Source organism: Callospermophilus lateralis, chromosome 8 (assembly GCF_048772815.1).
Source record: "Callospermophilus lateralis isolate mCalLat2 chromosome 8, mCalLat2.hap1, whole genome shotgun sequence".
Lineage (NCBI taxonomy): Eukaryota > Metazoa > Chordata > Mammalia > Rodentia > Sciuridae > Callospermophilus > Callospermophilus lateralis.
The window spans coordinates 30,861,790-30,881,077 of record NC_135312.1 but is presented as its reverse complement, the minus strand read 5'-3'; the positions used below and the strand labels follow the sequence as shown (position 1 = coordinate 30,881,077).

At 34.2% G+C, this 19,288-nt stretch overlaps 1 protein-coding gene across 2 annotated transcripts in view; it reads right to left on the bottom strand.

Annotated features, from left to right (window-relative positions):
* The window catches only part of N4bp2 (NEDD4 binding protein 2), a 53,970-nt gene that overhangs the window by 28,238 nt on the left and 6,444 nt on the right, over positions 1–19,288 (bottom strand). For both annotated transcript variants that reach the window (XM_076863870.2, XM_076863869.2), the window contains 4 exons: positions 16,472–16,596; positions 11,119–11,207; positions 6,397–6,473; positions 1,970–2,125 (listed from right to left, as the gene is read on the bottom strand). In XM_076863870.2, coding sequence (XP_076719985.2) covers positions 1,970–2,125; positions 6,397–6,473; positions 11,119–11,207; positions 16,472–16,596 — 447 coding nt within the window. The remainder of the gene's footprint in view (positions 1–1,969; positions 2,126–6,396; positions 6,474–11,118; positions 11,208–16,471; positions 16,597–19,288) is intronic.

The window sequence follows — 19,288 nt, the reverse complement described above, 5'->3', positions numbered from 1 at the left end:
AAACTTAGCATATGTAAAACTAGGTCTACCTCTATATCTATATCTGTCATGCATTACTAGAGCAGCCTCATTTACAGAGTCACAAAGAGCCAACCAAGATGATTTACATGATTAAAGAAATTAGAGAAAGGGGAAGAGATTTCATTTGAGATGTCATCTGTTAAATGTTTTAAAATCATGCTTGATGTTAATTTCAGACTCAGAACACTTTTGCCTAATCTTACACTTTCAACTTCAGTGATTTTTCCTTATTTAATTTGTCCATTTATCCTCCTTTCTTTCTTTATTCTAGGAACCCTCAAAGTCCCAACTCTCCCATGAAGCTTCCAAAGTGGAATCATACCAGACATTCATTGAATTTTCTATGTGCCGGATTCTATTCTTTACAGTATCATATGAGGAGAGTGTTGTTACTGTCATTTAGTAATAATGAGATAAAGTAGAGTTTGTGATTTATCAAAGATTAGAGCTTTAGGATTTGGGCCTAGGAAATATAGCTCAAGTCCATGCTCTTAACCAACCACTTTGCAATACCATTTCTCAATTAAAAATCATTTATGAGTTTTCTCTTCTCCATTCCCAACTCCCTTTTTTGGGGGGGGGCGGGGGAGTACCAGGGATTGAATTCAAGGGCACTCAACCACCGACCACTGAGCCACATTCCCATCCCTATTTTGTATTTTATTTAAAGACAGGGTCTCACTGAGTTGCTTAGCATCTCGCTGTTGCTGAGGCTGACTTTGATTCTCCTGTCTCAGCTTCCTGTGCCGCTGGGATTACAGGTGTGCACCACAGCGCCTAGCTCCAACTTCCTTTCAACAGAGCCTCTCCATCTTTTATCATCATAAAATTTCATAATTAAGACTTCTACATATATCTAGGTTCTTCTTTACTCACTTATTTATCAAATATTCATGTACTATAAATACTTAGTAGAATCAGTACTGATATGGTTTGGCTAAGTGTTCCCCAAAGGCCATGAGTTCTCTGAGTGGCACTACTAAGTAATATGGAACATTCAGAGGTGAGAAGGCAAGGGTTTTTTTTTGTTGTTGTTGTTTTTATTTTATTTATTTATTTATTTATTTATTTATTTTTTAACCATACGATTTATTTTTATTTTTTTTTAGTCATACATGACACCAGAATGTATTTTGACATATAATACATACATGGAATGTACATACATCAGTCATACTGTCTATTCTATTCTGCTGCCGAGAAGGTAAGTTTAACGGGATATTTCAAGTACACACCAGAATATGTACTTGAATGAGATTGTGGGACAGCCCCCGACCCCATCCTTGACTCTTGTTCCTCTTTTGCTTCCTGGCTATAAGGTAATCAGTTTTGCTCCTCCACACAATCCCACCATGATAAACTGCCTCACCCAGGGCAAAAGCAATAGGGCAACCAAACCAAAAGTAAACCTTTTCTGTTCATTAGATGATTGTCTCACATATTCTGTTATAGTGAAAAGGAAGCTGACTAACACAAGTATATCCCAGATAGTAAACTTCCAAAGGGTTACAACATATATAACTCAGTAAAAGTAGATCATGAATAACTTTTATGAGACTAGCTTGAAAGAATATTTTCAGTAAAATATTAGAAAATTAAGATGTGATTTGGATATACATAAAATAACAACAGTGAAGAGATAGGGAAACACTGGAATAGTAGAGCACATTACATAAAGAAGACAGATGTATTCATAGTACAATCACAAATTCACAAAACTCTAAATACAATGAAAAAACTTTTATATTATCTTTCACGTGAACTTTCACTTCTCTAACTTAACCTCAGCTAACTCCAGAGGAGACTGTACCTAAACCCTTAAAAATAACAAAAGTCTACCTCATTTTTAAAGTTAATCAGCAGTAATTTTACAAGCTCCAAAAGTAACCGGTTTCAAAAAATATTATGTTTCAAATTGAATTTTTTTACATAAGGCATTTTAACCTACCTGGAACTTCTATCCTCACAAGAATATGCACATAATTCAATACGTTCAATTTTCTCTGGAACTGAAGAACTCATGATTATTGGCACTGAAACAAAACGTTGATAGTGGTCTAACATTCTTGTTATTTTTTCTTTGCTTATCCCATGAATATTACGCCTAAAAATTCCAGGAAAGAAAAGGTGCAAAGGATATTGGTAGTTGATTTTTTTTAATAAATATAATGTCTAGGAAAACAATGATACATATACATTTCTCTTTTTTTCCTTTTTTTTTTTTTCCCTTCACTACTGGAGATGGAACTCAGGGCCTTGAGCAGGCTAGGCAAGAATTCTACCACTGGGCTATTATCCCCATTAATGATACATTTCTAACATATAATCTTAAACTGTTTATTATGATGTAATATATGCTATTTGATTCTAATTTTCATTTTTGTCAGACTTTTTCATAAACTGCCATTTTCTTAATCATCCCATACAATCTTTTCCAAATACCCTTTATCAATTTGTGAAAAAGGAGGTTCCAATAACTTTAAAAGAAGTTGTTCTCAAGTCTGCAAAAAATCTCATAAGCATGTGACTGTCATTTCAAGGTATTAACGAACTATTAACTAGTAAGTAACAGACATCACATTATAAAAGTTTTCCCTTGTGCCAGTATGACAGACCAGATGCCCCAAACTGCCCTCCTACTATAATAAAACTAGATCCCAAGTAAATTAAAATGAACATGTTTTATTAAATTTTAAGTTCAAGCAAAGAAGAGACTCTGGATATCCAAATATGAAGTTATTTGTGTTTTCACTCATGGTGGCTTATTTCTTCATGTATCTTTGTTAGTGAGCTCATATTTAGTTGAAACTAAAACATGGAAATCCTTAGCCCTTAAACTAAAGGAGCTTTCATTCATATGGCATCTGGATCTGCATCTGCCCAGGAGGTGAGATGGTTATGCTTTAGTCACTCAAGTGTCTTGTCTTAATGAAAACATGTCAGCTACATCTCTTCTATCCTAGGTTAGAGTCAAGGTTTCACATCTGAATCCCAGGGCTAATATTATTGTTTGCCTCTTGGATGAATCTGGCTTTCATATTTACCTACCTCGATCTTGTCTGGTTTCAGATCACAGAGAAGCAAAGAGATAGAAAATATGAAAGACAGGTTAAGAAACATAGAGGACAGAGCAAAAAGGTCTAGTACATATCTAATTCAAGTCCCAGGAAGAGAAGAGAGTGCATGGGACAAAATCAACTTAAAGAAAAATGCCGAAAATTTTTCAGAACTGATGAAAGATACCAATCCCCTGATTTCAGGAGCCAAATTCCAAACAAGATAAAAATAAGAAATCCATAACTAGAAAACCAGAACTGAAACTGTCATATACCAAAGACAAAGAGATGATATTAAAAAGCAGCCAGAATGTTTTTTTAAAAAAATTTTAAGGTAGTCATCTACAAAGGAACCAACAACTAGAATGACAGACAGCTAAGTTAACAAAAATAGAAATGAGAAGAGAGTTAAATGTCTTCAAAAACAGAAAATAACTATCAACCTAGAATATACAGCAAAAGTATCTTACAAGAATGAAGACAATAAAAGGATTTTCAAATTAAAATTTAAAAAAAAGAGTTTGACACCAAGCATACCTTCATTGTAAAGAAAATTTTTAAAGAAAAAAAATTCAGACAGAGGGAAATTCCCAGATGAAAGGTCTACAATGCAAGAAAAAAATGAAGCCCAAAGCAATAACTACGTGAATAAGTAAAAACAAATGCTGCCAATATATACTGAACAATGATACCATGTAAGTTGGATGGGAAGTAAGTATCATAGTTACAATGTCTTAAAGTTCTTGTGAAGTAGAAGGCTAAGAAAATGGTTTTAAAGTTTGTATGATAAAACATATCAAGTAACCATCAAAAGAATAGATATAGTGTATATAATCTACAAATTGGTAAAGTAAAAAAATGAATACAAAATGTAGATTCAATCAAAAAATTCCAAAATAAAGCATGATAGGAGAAAAAAAAAACTATATAATTTCTTGTGACAGAACAGTCACAGAAAAGGTAAGATAAAGAGAAAGCACAGTGAGACAGTAAGAAGGATGATCAATTATATGAATAACAAAACCACAAAAATAACTAAGTTTATGAGTTAAAAGCCAAGATGGACGGAATAGAATTTTTAAAACCTGACCATAGCAGTTACGAGAGATACATCTAAACATAAAGACACTGAAGGGTTGAAAGCACAAGTATGAAAAAAAGAAACACTAAAATACTAAGAGGAAGCTATCATAGCTCTATTAATATTAGACAAATTAAACTTCACAGCACAATTACTACTAAAAATGAAAGAAAAAAATCACTAGAAAGGAATAAAAGTTTCTTTCATTAGGGTGATACCAAAATCTTAAGCACCTATGAACAAATACTCTCAATACATATACAGTAAACTTAGGAAGAAGGATAAAGAGAAACTGACATGTTCAACATAATAGAGGAATATATCAACACACCTCTCTCACACTGGGAGATTTCACCATCACTTTCCCAAATACTAATCTATCAGGCAGGAAAAAAAAGATAGCAAGCTATAGGTGATGTTAAGCAACATTAAGTAATAAGCATAATTAATGGATATGCTAACATACTATAACCAGTATACATTCTTATCAAACATGGAATATTTATTAAATAATGACAACTGGGCCATAACACATTTTAAAATATCAAAGAATTAATATGATACAAACCATGTAATCTGATCTCCTATATGTAAATTGGAAATCAATTTTTTAAAAAGGATAACAACTATCCAGAAATTTAAAAACCCAAGAATTAGAGAATAAAATTAACCATATGCAATTTAGAAAACAAATAAGAAAAAAGAAAGCATTATATATTAAAATTCTGATACCAGATAAAGTAACACAAAGGGAAATATATGGCATCAAATGCTCCTATCAGAAAATGACTTGTATGTTCAGGTAATGAAGTTTAAAAATAACAGAAAAAGCAAAGAAAACAGATTTTTTAAAAAGCAAAGAAGGTAGAATAAAGAGAATCAGAAATTAATTAAACATAAAACAATTTACAATAGAAAAGATCAACCAACCCCAAGAGTTGTTTATTTGAAAGGCTAATAAAATAAAATGTAACAAAAAAGAAATCTGATCTCTAGTGAGAATAATCAAGAAAAAAAAAGAAGGAAGATACTTTAAACATACTAGGGTTGAAAGGAGAAACTTAATTGTTAATGCAGCAGAGATGTAAAAGTCTTAATAATTTTGGTGTGATGGAAAAATTTTAATTGAACCTTCTCACAAAGAAAACACCAGATCCAGACAGTTTTATAAGTAAATTTTATCAAATGCCTGAACTTAGATAAACTAGAATGAGAAAAAGAGACAATACTTCCCAATTAATTTTGTGGACCCAAAACTATTGATAGCAGCCAAGGCCAGCCAAAGAAGGAAAAAATGCAGGTCAATCTCACTCATTTATCCAGATGCAAAAATCCTAAATGGACTACAGATAACTAAATCCAGTACAGTATCAAAAAGATAATTAAAAAGAAAAATACAGATATGTGCTACAACATGGATGATCCTTGTAAATATTATGCTAAATAAAAGATGCCAGACACAAAAGGCTATAGTTGTACAACTATTTTTATATGATATCCAAACAGGAAAATCCATAGAGACAGAAAACAGATTAATGGTTGTCAGATGGAGGGGGTAACTGCTAGTAATTGCTAGCAGTTACAGGGTTTCTTTTTGAGGAAATGGAGGAATTAGTGGTAATGGTCATATAACATTGTAAATAGTAAAGTTAGGTTGTCCTTTAGTTAGTATTAAAGTTAGTTAAAACTACCAAGAGAAAACAGCATGACCAAAATTAAGTTAGGTCTATCTCTACAGAAATACAGAGAATAAAGCAAAACACATTGTATGTCCATGTCCTAAGTAACATTTTTACTCATCAAGCAACCAAATAAAAAAGTATTATCCTAAGAGGTGAAAGAGTGAAAATACTTGGATGTGACATTTACTACCTTTTCAATCCTTACCACCCTTCAACATTCTAACTGCAATGTAAGAACTTCAGCTGTGCCAAATCCTAGTCAGTTCTCATTTTAGATATTAATGTTACTATTAAAAGGAAATGAAATACTACTACATAAAACAATTGAAATTTTTTTGAATATAAACACAATTTTAGAAACAAAAAACCTTTATTAAAAATGGAAAAACCCCATAAACAATACAAAATTTGTTATCAGTTTCTAAGTAGCAAAGCTAAAATCTAGTCAATTTTACTTCATTTATCTTCCATAAGAGAAAAAATAAATCTACATGGATTTCTCTGTTACTGTCATGAAATGAAATAACAAACATTTTAGGTAGCCTCTAAGTTTTACCTTGCAAGCTCCTTCGGTTTGAATTTCCACCATGTGTCCGGTTCCCGGAAGAGGACCTTATATTTATGTTTTTGAGACTACAAATGAAAAGACAAGAACACTTTAAAACAATTATTTCTATGAAATTATTATATACATTGTTTCTAAACTCATAGCATGTTAAAAAATGGAAGAACCCCAAGGATTATCTGATGGGTATGTTAAACTGATAAAATGCACAATTTATTTGACCCAGCAATTAACTTACAGAAATTTATGTTACTGATATCCAATATAAGAGAACAAAGAAGGATAGATAAACACACACACACACACACTCACACACACCCCACATACACATGTTAGGATATCCAGCACTATCATTTGTACTAGTAGAAAAATACAAATAACTCAGTGAATATTAACTTGGATTTGGCTAAGTAAATGAAGGTATAACCATAAAATAAAGATATTATGCAGTATTTTCTAAAATTTCACGTGTTAATAAAAGAAGTCCTTAATATAAATTGCTAAGAAAATTAAGACAAAGAATTTTTCACTTGGTTACAAAAGAATTATTCACATATTTGTATGTGCACTGAAACTTCTAGAAAGAGTGTCAAAATATATAGAGCAGTTAACTCTAAGGAAAACTTCAGGCACTGTTTTTTGCAATTTGAATATTTATCATATACGTGCATAACTTTTATAATTTTGAAACTCCTTTAAGTAATAGTTTATAACATTTTCAAAGCGCTAATATAGGTATAGACTAACAGTCAACCTCTATACTTGTACACAACATCCAGCCCCTCTTTCCTAACCAAAAATAACTGAGAAGGGCAATTCTCCCTCTTGTGCCATCAATAAATCTTCCTTCCCTCCTTAATCAATCCCATAAGTATATGAAACTCCATCCAGTTATTTCTCCCATTTTACTTTTGTCTCTACTTCCACTGTCAGCTATATCCCTACTTTCCTGCTCCCTTTTGTTTAAAAAAAAAAGTCTCAAAATTATTACCATCTTTTCTTTCTCTAATTACTCTATTCTAGCCTCACTTCAGGCCTCACCAATAGGCATCAAACAAGCAAATAACTTCCACATTGAAAAAATGCTATGATTCTCAGTCCTCTCTCACTTGACTCTAAGCCACATCTAACACACTTACTTTATGACACACTCTTCTATTTCATACTCTTCTCCATCTTTTCTATGCTAGCACTTTCTTTTCAGCTAATGATAATCTCCAGTTATACCAGACAAAGACTAACCTTAATGTCACAATTGATTTGACTCCTCCTTCTCCTCTATCCCACCAGTACTAGGAATTGAACCCAGGAACTTGCATATGCTAGGCAAGCTTTCTACCACAAAGTTATATCCCCAGTCTTTTTTGGGTGGAGGACGGGGAAGACAGAATATCACTAAGTGGCCCAAGTTGACCTCAAGATCCACCTCAGCCTCCCAAGTAGCTGGGATTGCAGGTGTGTGTCACATGTTCAGCAGCACTCCTCTTTCTATCATACATCAATCCAATAAAAAATTCAGTTTGCTCTACTTTCAAAACATATCCAGAATCTAATCACTACTTACTATCTTCACTGTCACTATGTTGATAAAAACCACACAATGTCTAATCTTAATTCCACTACAGCAGCCTTCTACTAGTCTCCTTGCTTTCAACCTTACTCCCCAAATCTATTTTCATTAGTGCATTACAGAGACCCTATAATATTCAGATATCACTACTCTGTTCAGAGCTCTCTATTATGGACTGAATGTTTGTCTATCCCCAGAAATCATCTGTTGAATCAAAGAACCGCACCCAATGTGACAGTGGAGATAGGACCTTTAAAGAGGTAATTAAGGTTAAATAGGGCCAGAAAGGTGTGGCCCTCATCCAACAGGAATATAAGACACCAAAGTGCTCTCTCCCTCCATCATGTGAAAGTACAATGAGAAGATAACTATCTTCAAGTCAAGAAGACAGCCCTTATTAGAAACCAAACTTATAGGAGCTTAATCTAGGACTTCTAACCTGCAGAACTGTGAGAAAATAAATCTCTGTTGTTTAATCTAATTGGTCTATGGTATTTTGTTATGGAAGCCCCAGCAAACTGAGACACCCTACAGATCACTCAAAGTAAAAAAATGCAAAATCCTTATAGTGATTGAGTCCTTAATAATCGGCCCTGCCATCACCCCAATTTCATTACATCTCCCAATATCCATCCCTTCAATTTTATGACAAGATACCCAAAGTGGTCATTGCTATTTTCTTCCATTCCAAACAGAAAAGCACAAAAGTCAACCCAGACATGAAACAAGGAAGTAATATAATGTCCTATAATGTGCCTACTCCTATCTCCTCACCTCAGCACCAAATTTCAAACAACTTATTCTATGTCTGGCAATAGGTTGGGTGTCTTATTACCTAAAGGGGTGTCATGTAGCAACACATAAGAGAGAATGTGAATTTTAAAATCTTTTCAACTCTTATATGATCAGGTAAATGTTATATTATTTGGGAGCATTCTGGCTGCCTTACATCAAGCTTCCCAAAGAGAAGTAATATATATATATGTTTAAAGCAAAGTAATAAGTTGTGGCAGTTGTCAATAAGACTACTTGACTGCTCCCTAGTTATGCTCAACTCATTACTTAGTTACCTTTTGTGAAGGAACAGGCAAAGTGGTAACAGATTGTTCTCTCTGCTCTATTCTACTTCCTGACAGCTCTCTTACCACAAAGTGATCCCCTTCTCTACAGTAATTGCTGTATCTACTTTTTGAAGAAAATATGAGTGTGGCACTCCATGATAAGGTGGCATCTTTTATATACATCAAAGTGCAACTGGGAAGAGCCAAGCAATCAATACAGAAAAATAGTTTCTATATTTTCAATTATTATATAAGAACAAAGGAAAAAGAAAAAATTATAAAAGCCTGAGGCCTAAAAAAAAAAAAAAATCAGAAATTCAGCAAGGAGAGAAGCCTTCTCTATTTTCTACATAGGAAAATAAAGTGTTTAAACCTTGGGGTTTTCCCACTCCTGGGGATTGAACCCAGGGCCTCAGGAATGCTAGGCAAGCATTCTACCACTGAGCTCTACATCCCCAGACCATTTCATTTTAAGATAGAATCATTCAAAGGTTGCCAAGGCTGGCCTCAAACTTGGGATCTTCCTGCCTCAACCTCCCAAGGAGCTGAGATGTCTAAGAAGACAGCAGGAAGCAAAGGAAGCCCTATGGAGAAATCATGTAAGGTCAAGGGAGACAGTATACTCCAATGATAAACATATTAGAACACCTGGGGCCCAAAAGTAAACCAAATTTCAGCTCCCAGTACCCTAAAATCAAATCTGTTTCCTCTACTGCCCCTACACACAAAAAAAATCTCATTTGCTTTCAAAAGACACAACAATTTTCTTCAGAAGGGTAAAGAATCATACCTTCAAAATAGTACAAGTGCACTAGGTACAGCAAAGGAGACAAACAGAGTCTGGATGTGTTAAGAATATAAAAGAGGAAACACAACACTCATTCACTACAGTAGAAATTGCATGTGCTAATGATGGAGAAATAAACCAAAAAATTACCCCACGTTCACAAAAGCTTCATTTATGGATTTACTCAATTAATACATAATTAATATATGCCAAGTATAGTGAGTGCTATGCCCTAAAGATTCAATGACAAATAAAACAATGGTTCTACCCATGAGAATAAATTGATGGCTTAAAGCCAAATCCAGCACAAAAGCCAATATTTGTACAGCTTGGAAACTCAGAATAGTTCTTTACATCCTTAAAGGAAAAAGGAGTAGAAAAGACAGGAGAGGAAGAAACAGAGATTATTTATGGTCCTCAAAACCTAAAATATTTACTGTTACTTTATAGAAAAAGTTAGTCTGATCCATGGCCTACTGATAAAAACTGTATGCTTCATGTTACAAAAGAAGTCTCAACATACTTTATATACAACCAAAAATATGAAAAATTGTGCTATATACATGTAATAAGATTGTAATCCATGGCCTACTGATAAAAACTGTATGCTTCATGTTACAAAAGAAGTCTCAACATACTTTATATACAACCAAAAATATGAAAAATTGTGCTATATACATGTAATAAGATTGTAATGCATTCTACTGTCATTTTTTTTTTAAATCAATAAAAAAAGAAGTAAGTCGGGGTACTATGGGAGTAGAAAAAGTATCTAAATGGCTTTTAACAAGTTAATGACAGCTACAGAAGAGATGACCCCAAAGATGGGCAAAAAAGAACAAGTAAATGTAAACCAGGCAAATGAGGTAGGAAGGTGACGTAGGTGTGCTTCAGGCAAAGGAAGAAGGGCTAGGCATTAAGGGGAATTTGGCAAATTTGGCAAATAGATAATAAAGTTTATAGAATTCTGAATTTCTCAGAATAGTTAAAAAAGTTTTTAGTTAATTTGTAATTTAATAAACATGATCTTTTCATAAAATATATCAAAACAAAAAACAATCTCAGAAATTAACATCTGAATTACAGAATTTAAAAATTAAATAAATTTACTAGCTTATGGAAAAACCCAGCTGAATTGATCGTGCTATTTTTCTTATTTTACCAATAACCAGAAAGCTCAGTTAGAGAAAGAACAACCTGAGATTCTCAAGGGCTTGAGATTTACTTGGGTAATTAATATCCTCCAATGTTTCCAAACACACTATTTTAAACTTAAGATAACTTATGGTACAAACCAAAGCAACATATGGCTTCATTTCCCAGGCCTGTAGGTTTGTATTGTCTATTATTATTGGTGATATCTTCTTCTCAAATGCTTCTTTAGCTGAAAAATACAATAGAAAATGACAAATCGCCTTTAATAATACTAAGTATTATCTTGATTTTTTAAAAATCTGATCTTGTTTACATAATTTGAAAACCATAGACATAACATAATTTTACTCACTACTTGACTTCTAAATACCACTTTTGAGGACATGCAAAGCTAAAGTACAGATCAACGTTGAATAATAAATACTGAAGCTATGTAATCAGAAAAAATTATATTATGCTAAAAAAACACATGGACTGGACACAGTGGCACACATCCATGATCCCAGCAGCTCGGGAGGCTGAGGCAGAAGGATTGAAAGTTCAAAAAAAGACAGCCTCAGCAACTTAGCAAGGACCTAAGCCATTTAACAAGATCCTGTCTAAAATAAAAAATAGAAAGGGCTGGAAATATGACTCAGTGGTTAAACGCCCCTGGGTTCAATCTATGGTACTAAAATAAATAAATAAATAGACAAAAACTACATGGTACGCTATATTAGATTTGGGAACAAAAAAGGACTTTAGTGGAAATGTTAAAATCCAAATAAAGTCTGGAGTTTAATTAATAGTAATGTACCAATATTAATTTGTTTTGATGAACATACCATAGTTATATATAAGATGTTAACATCAAGCAGAAATGGTTGAAGGATATATAGAAGCTCTCTACTAACCTTCCATCTTTTTGATAAATCTAAAATTATTCTAAAACAAACCAAAAAAATCATGTATGTCTCTAAAAAGTACCAAAAAACCCATAAATACAGGCTGGGGTTGTGGCTTAGTGGGGTTGTGGCTTAGTCGCCTAGCACGCGTGAGGCACTGGGTTCAATCCTCCGTACCACATAAAAATACAAATAAAGATATTGTGTCAAAAGAATAAAATCATGGCATTTGCAGGTAAATGGATGATGGTGGAGAAGATAATGCTAAGCGAAGTTAGCCAATCCCCGCAAAACAAATGCCGAATGTTTTCTCTGATATAAGGAGGCTGACTCATATTGGGGTAGTGAGGGGGAACATGGGAGGATTAGATGAATTCTAGATAGGGAAGAGGGGTGGGAGGGGAAAAGGAGGGGGCAGGGGACTAGCAAGGGTGGTAGAATGTGATGGACATCATTATCCAAAGTACATGTATGACTGGGTGTCAACATACTTTATATATAAACAGATAAGAAAAATTGTGGTATATATATGTAATAAGAATTATAATGCAGAAAAAAAAAACAAAAGTGCATGTATAAAGGCATGAATTGGTGTGAACATACTCTATATGTGTAATAAGAACTGTAATGCATTCCACTGTCATGTATTTAAAAAATAAATAAAATCAATAAAACTAAAAAAAAAGGTGTTGTGTCAACCTAAAACTAAAAAATAAATATTTTTTAAACTCCATAAATACACATAAAATATGTAATGATTTGAAATAAAGAAAACATTATGATATACTATTGGGGGGGTTGTTTACTGAGGATTGAACCAAAGGATGCTTAACAACTGAGCTACATTCCCAGCACTTTTTATTTTTTATTTTGAGACAGGATCGCACTAAGTTGCTTAGGGCCAGGCTGCATTGCTGGGATTGGCTTTGAACTTGCAATGCTCTGGGATCACAGGCATGTGCCACCACGCCTAGCTATCACATACTATTGTAAAGGATTTTTTTATGAAACTAACTTTTTTCTCAAAGAATTAGACCATTCAGGAAATTAACACTGCACCACAACAAGAAAATCTACAAGAAAATTATTTGTAAAGTTTAAATGTTCTGCCAAGTCTCTTACAATTCAATAATGAAAAGACAAATACAAATACTTTAAAATGGGCAAAGGCTATTAACAGACATTTCTCCAATCAAAACTACAAATGGCCAATAAATACACAAAAGGATGTTCAACATCTTTAGCCACCAGGGAAATGAAAATCAAACCACAATGAAATACCTTCACAATCACCAAAATAACTATCATCAAAAAAACAGATAATAGGACTGGGGCTGTAGCTAGTGGCAGAGCGCTGGCCTAGCATGCGTGAGGCACTGGGTTCGTTCCTTAGCACCACATAAAAAAATAAACAAATAAAATAAAGGCATTCTGTCCATCTAAAACTACAAAAAAAATTTTTTTAAAGACAAATAATCATTGTTAGTGAGGAAAACTATTAGTGGCAATGGAAATGAAACAGCTACTTTGGAAAACAGGTTAGAAATTCCTAAAAAGCTTTGACACAGACATGCATGTTTACAACAGCATTGTTAATATAGCCAAAAGGAAGCAACAAACAAATGTCCATCAATTGACAAAATGATGAATAAAATGTGACATATTCATATAATGGAAACTTAGCTATAAAGAATGAAGTACTAAAAAAAAAAAAGTACTAACACGTGCTACAGTGTAGATGAATCTTGAAAACATTATGCTAACTAAAAGAAGCCAATCACAAAAGACCACATACAAAAAATGACTCAATTTATATGAAATATTCAGAATAGGCAAATCTATCAAGTTAGAAAATGGAAGGCTTAGAGTTGTGGCTCATTGGTAGAGTGCTTACCTAGCACCTGTGAGGGGCACTAGGTTCCATCCTCAGCACCACATAAAAATAAATAAATAAAACAAAGTTTAAAAAAAAAAAAAAAGAACGTCGGTGCTCAAGAATGAGACACACTTTAAAAAAAAAAAAGGTAAACAGAAAAAATAAGGAATGACTGCTAATGGGTACAGAATCTTTTTGAGGTAATAAATATGCTCTAAAATTGATTGTGGTAATGGGTACACAACTTTGAATATTAAATTCTACTAAAAACAATTAAATTGTCCATGTTATGGTTTGGATGTGAGGTGTTGCCCAAAAGCTCATGTGTGAGACATTGCAAGAATATTCAAAGGAGAAACGATTGGGTTGTGAGAGTATTAACCCAATCAGTGAATTAATCCCCACAGGATTACCACCGAGTGCTAACTGAAGTGGTAGGGTATAGCTAGAGGAGGTAGGAATTGGAAGTGTGGCTTTGGGGTATATATTTGTATCTGACAAGTGAAGACCTCTCTCTGCTTCCTGATCTTTAGCCACCAGGGAAATGAAAATCAAACCACAATGAAACCTCATGTGAGCTGCTTCCCTCTGCCACACTCTTCCACCATGATGTTCTGCCTCACCTGAGAGTTCCAAAGAATGGAGTCTAATGTTTATGGATTAAGACCACTGAAACCATGAGCCCCCAAGTAAACTTTTCCTCCTCTACAATTGTGCTGATCAGGTCTTTTAGTTGCAGCAGCAAAAAAGCTAACTAAAACAGTCCAATTTAAATAAGTGAATTGTAAGACCCAGATTTTTATCCCAATAAAGTTGCTTAAAAGAATTTGGGGGCTGGGGCTGTAGCTCAGTGGTAGAGTGCTAGCCCAGCACGCATGAGGCAATGGGTTTGATCCTCAGCATCATATAAAAATAAATAAATAAAATAAAGGTATTGTGTCCACTTACAACTAAAAAATATTAAAAGAATTTGGGTAGCTGGATGCAGTGGCATACACCTGTAATCCCAGGGGCTCAGGAGGCCAAGACAGAAGGATCATGAGTTCAAAGCCAGCCTCAGCAAAAGAGAGGCACTAAGCAACTCAGTGAGACCCTGTCTCTAAATAAAATACAAAATAGAGCTGGGGATGTGGCTAAGTGGCCAAGTCCCCCTGAATTCAATCCCTGGTATTCCCCCACCAAAAAAAGAATTTAGCCTGTGTTATAAATGTGTTATTTCATCATCTTCATCATCATCATTATTGCTGTGGTTGTTGCTGTAATAAGGCTATGTTGACCCAGTAACATCCTCTTTTATAGACAAAAATACTAGGCCTTGGAGTAAATAAATAATCTGTACAAGGTTACACAGCTAGTAACTGGCAAATCCAGACTTGATTCCCAGTACATTATACTGCCTCTTTTACTTTTAGCTGTGTTCATAATTTCATATTCCTGAGTTCTCACTTTAATTTTTAGCTCAAGAAAGAATATGTAAAAACTTCACAATGCCCAAGGATGCCAAACTCAAGTATCGCCTTCAGAGTGCATTTATTATAAAAGAAAAACTAACTAAAATACCATCTGCATGTTTTAATAGAAATTCCCACACATAATTCAAATTATGCAAGTCATTAAACATTTAATAATAAAGTCACCTTCAGTGAATTGGCTGCTGTACTAAAAAGGAAACTAAAGTTTCTCCTATGATCATCTTTTAGATTGTTTGAAGAGAGCCATTGTTAGACTATCCTCTATAAAAATTAAATCACTATAGGGAAGATCAATGGTTACAAGGCAAATTCCATTTTAGAAAACAGGAACCAGGGGCTGGGGATATGGCTCAAGTGGTAGCGCGCTGGCCTGGTATGCGCAAGGCACTGGGTTTGATCCTCAGCGCCACATAAAAATAAATAAAGATATTGTGTCCACCTAAAACAAAAAAATAAATAAATAAATAAATAAATAAAAACAGGAACCAAAGCATACCAGATACTGTAACCTCCTTGAGCTACTGAGATTCAAGCAGAAAAGTAGATTTACTTCTGACAAGATCCCTATGGATTAAATACAACTTAAATGTGCCATACAATATTTCAAGCATTTATGAAAGGTATTTTAATCCTGTGAAATAAAACTATCTTGTTTAACTCTTACTACATACTATGTTTTTGATATGCGATGTCCACCCAAAAGCTCCTATCAATTCAGGAATGTTCAGAGGTAAAATGCTTGCCTTATGGGATCTGTGACCTAATCAGTCCATCCTAGTTTAAATGGAATGACTAGATGGTAACTGTAGCAGATGGGGCATGGCTGGAGGAGGTGGGTCACTGGAGGAATGTCCTGAAAGTGTTATTCTTCCTGTGAACCTCCCTCATCCCATTTCCTGTCCCCGCCATGATGAGCAACTTTCCTCCACTGGGTCTTCCCCACAATGTGTTGCCTCCTCTTGGCCCAGAGCAATGGAGTTGACCATCTATGGACTGGGACTGAGACTTTTAAAACCATGAGATCCAAATAAACATTTCCTCCACTAAGTTGTTCTTGTCAGGTGTCTTAGTCACAATGACCAAAAAAGCTAACTAAAGCAATATGTAACAAAAGCATGTTAATATAATACTATATATATTATATAGTTACAAAATTAAAGTTAACTATAAATTCTTTAAAGTTTTTCAAAATACAAACACTAAGTGAATTTTCTTTTTCTATTACTCTTAATATTACCCAGAATCTGATGTCTATTCTTACCACGATTCTGGTTCCATTCATGTGCTTCTCCTAAGTACTTTACATCGAACTGGTACTGTCCATTTATATAAAAATAATCATCAGTACTAAGAATGACTCCACTTGGATTATCCTCTTGCAAAGTCCTGTGAATGACAAAGGGAGTTATTTTCATTAATTTTCCTTCCAAAATTCTCCCTCCTACTTTTTACAGTCATAATTCAAATAAAAAATTTAACTACTCAATTTACAAGAGTGAAAACATTATAATATCCAAAGAAATCATACCAAAATCCTCTAAGCATAAGTTTGATTCCCAATAAAACTGGCCTAAGGCAGTTTGCTTATGTAATTTTCAGAAATATTTTTGTTATAATATTTTTGTTATAACTATTATAATTAACTATAAATGTCTGAAGATTAGTATGTTTTTAATTATCAAGAATATCTGACAACTAAAAATGCTTCAGAGCTCAGTCACAAGCATTCCCCTTGTCTGATCACTTGATACACAATTATCTATTTCACCCACCTTAAGAAGGTCATTTCAAAGCAGGCAAGTACTAAGATAGAACTAATATTTAAAAGTAGATGAAGATGACCAGGCATGGTGGCACTTGCCTATAATCCCACTTACTTGGGAGGCTGAGGCAGGAGGATCACAAATTCAAACTGTCTCAAAAATTAAAAATAAAAAGGATTGGGATGTAGTTCAGTGGTAGAGCATCTCTGGGTTCAATATTCAATAAGAGGAGGAGAAGGATGAAGAGGAGGAAAAACAGATACAGCTCTCTGCATATTGCTATTAAACAAGTATACCCAAAACATCCAAAATATCATGTTAATAGATTATCAATTTAATCTGTTAAGTAAAATTATACAAACTTAAGATAGCTTTGTGGGTAGGTTTTTTATTCCTAACACCTCTTCTAATTCTGGAATTTACGCTATATATTTGAGATGCACACAAAAAAGAAACAAAAATTGTAGCCACACTTTGAAAACCCTTTCAATCATTTCCCAGTTTCTCTCCTTCCCTTAATTCATTATCAAAACTTCTAAATCCATCTTCCACCTTCATGGGACAACAAAATTGCTTGAGAGTTTTTGTCTGTTTGTTTGTTTTGGTACTGAGGATTGAACCCAGTGGCGTATAACCACTGAGCCATATCCCCAACCCTTTTTATATTTTATTTAGACAGGGTCTCACTAAATTATTTAAAGCCTCACTAAGTTGCTGAGGCTAGCTTTGAACTTGCGATCTCCTGTCTCAGCCTCCCAAACTGCTGGGATTATAGGCGTGCACCACCGCACCCCACAAAATTGTTTAACTTATTCCTTCATAACCCTCTTTCCAGTAAATCTGAAAGCCCTGTTTTTCCCCTTATTTTTCTTGAGCTCACATACTAGTTTAATGCTGTGGACCACTGTCTCTGAAAAAACTCAGCTTCTATGTCTCCACACTATCCTACTTATTTCTCTCTTCATTCAAAAAATAATATTCCTACATTGGGACAAGCACTTTTTTCTCTTCCCATTCTCAAAGTGTAGCTGCCTCTGATTTTAAAGCCTCTGAAATCTAGTTTTACAATCCTGTCTCACAGCTCTATATCTTTTAAAATATGGTCCTTCATTCTAATTTCTTTCTCAATATACAATGCTGTGACTTTCTGCAATATATGCATTATTAAATTGCTTTAATTTTGTTAGGTCAATGAGAACAGCCCATGATTTATCTACAGAAGAATACATTTGTAAATGCATGAATAAAATATGTGAAAATTAGGGTCAGGGTTGTAGCTCAGTGGTAGAGCGCTCGCCTAGCACGTGTGAGGCACTGGGTTCCATCCTCAGCACCACATAAATATGAATACATAAAATAAAAGGTATTGTTGTCCACCTACAACTAAAAAAAATATTTTTAAAAAAAGTGAAAATTACTGAAGTCTAGACAAGTAAAAGCTATCAAAAAACAAGTGAATGGGCTGAGGGCCTGTACAACCTCCTGCCTTTAGATGTTGCAGGCCCGCTCTGTCCCCTCAGCCCGGCGAACACCCACCAAGCTTTAAAGGGAAAAACCTTCTCACTAACCATGGATTGACCTCAAAGCATCATCCCCCTCAGCAACCCTGAGTTGACAGAGGGAAAATGTCACAGCACTGCAACCATTTTCTCTTTCTCTTTCAACATCATTCATTCTTTTGTACTCAGGATACAAAAAAAAAAACTGGTTTGTGCCACTCCCTTCAAAAAGCTCTGCAAGATGAATCTCATCTCTGCCAGTTTTTAGCTAACTGATCTGCAAGGTATTTAACTCTCTAACTCTCAAGGTCTTAACTGTAGTAAAATGGAGGATATTTTATAAGGATGAGCAATAATATGTAGAAAGTATCTTGTGCCTGGACATAACACACATCTAATAAATGATAGCTTTAAAAATAAAAATTAAAAAAAAAAAAAAGCTCTGCAAAAGGAATCCAGTGCCAAACTTTGGGACATGGCACATTATTTGATTCTTAGCCTTAGTGACCTCTCCAGGCACCGAAACTGAAACCCGGGCCATTTTAATGTTCTGTTACAACAGTAATTAATACTGTCATTCTTTTTTATTCCTTTCCAACTTAAACTTCAGGTTTTGTTAATTTTCACTCTTCCAAGGTTTATATAGCTTATATTTGCCTGTAATTATAGTTCCCACAATAAAAGAAACATTTTTTACTTCAAAAGAAAAACAACTGAGGGCTGGGATTATGGCTCAGCGGTAGAGCGGTCGCCTAGCACGGGCAGGACCCAGGTTCGATCCTCAGCACCACATAAAATAAAGGCATTGTGTTGTGT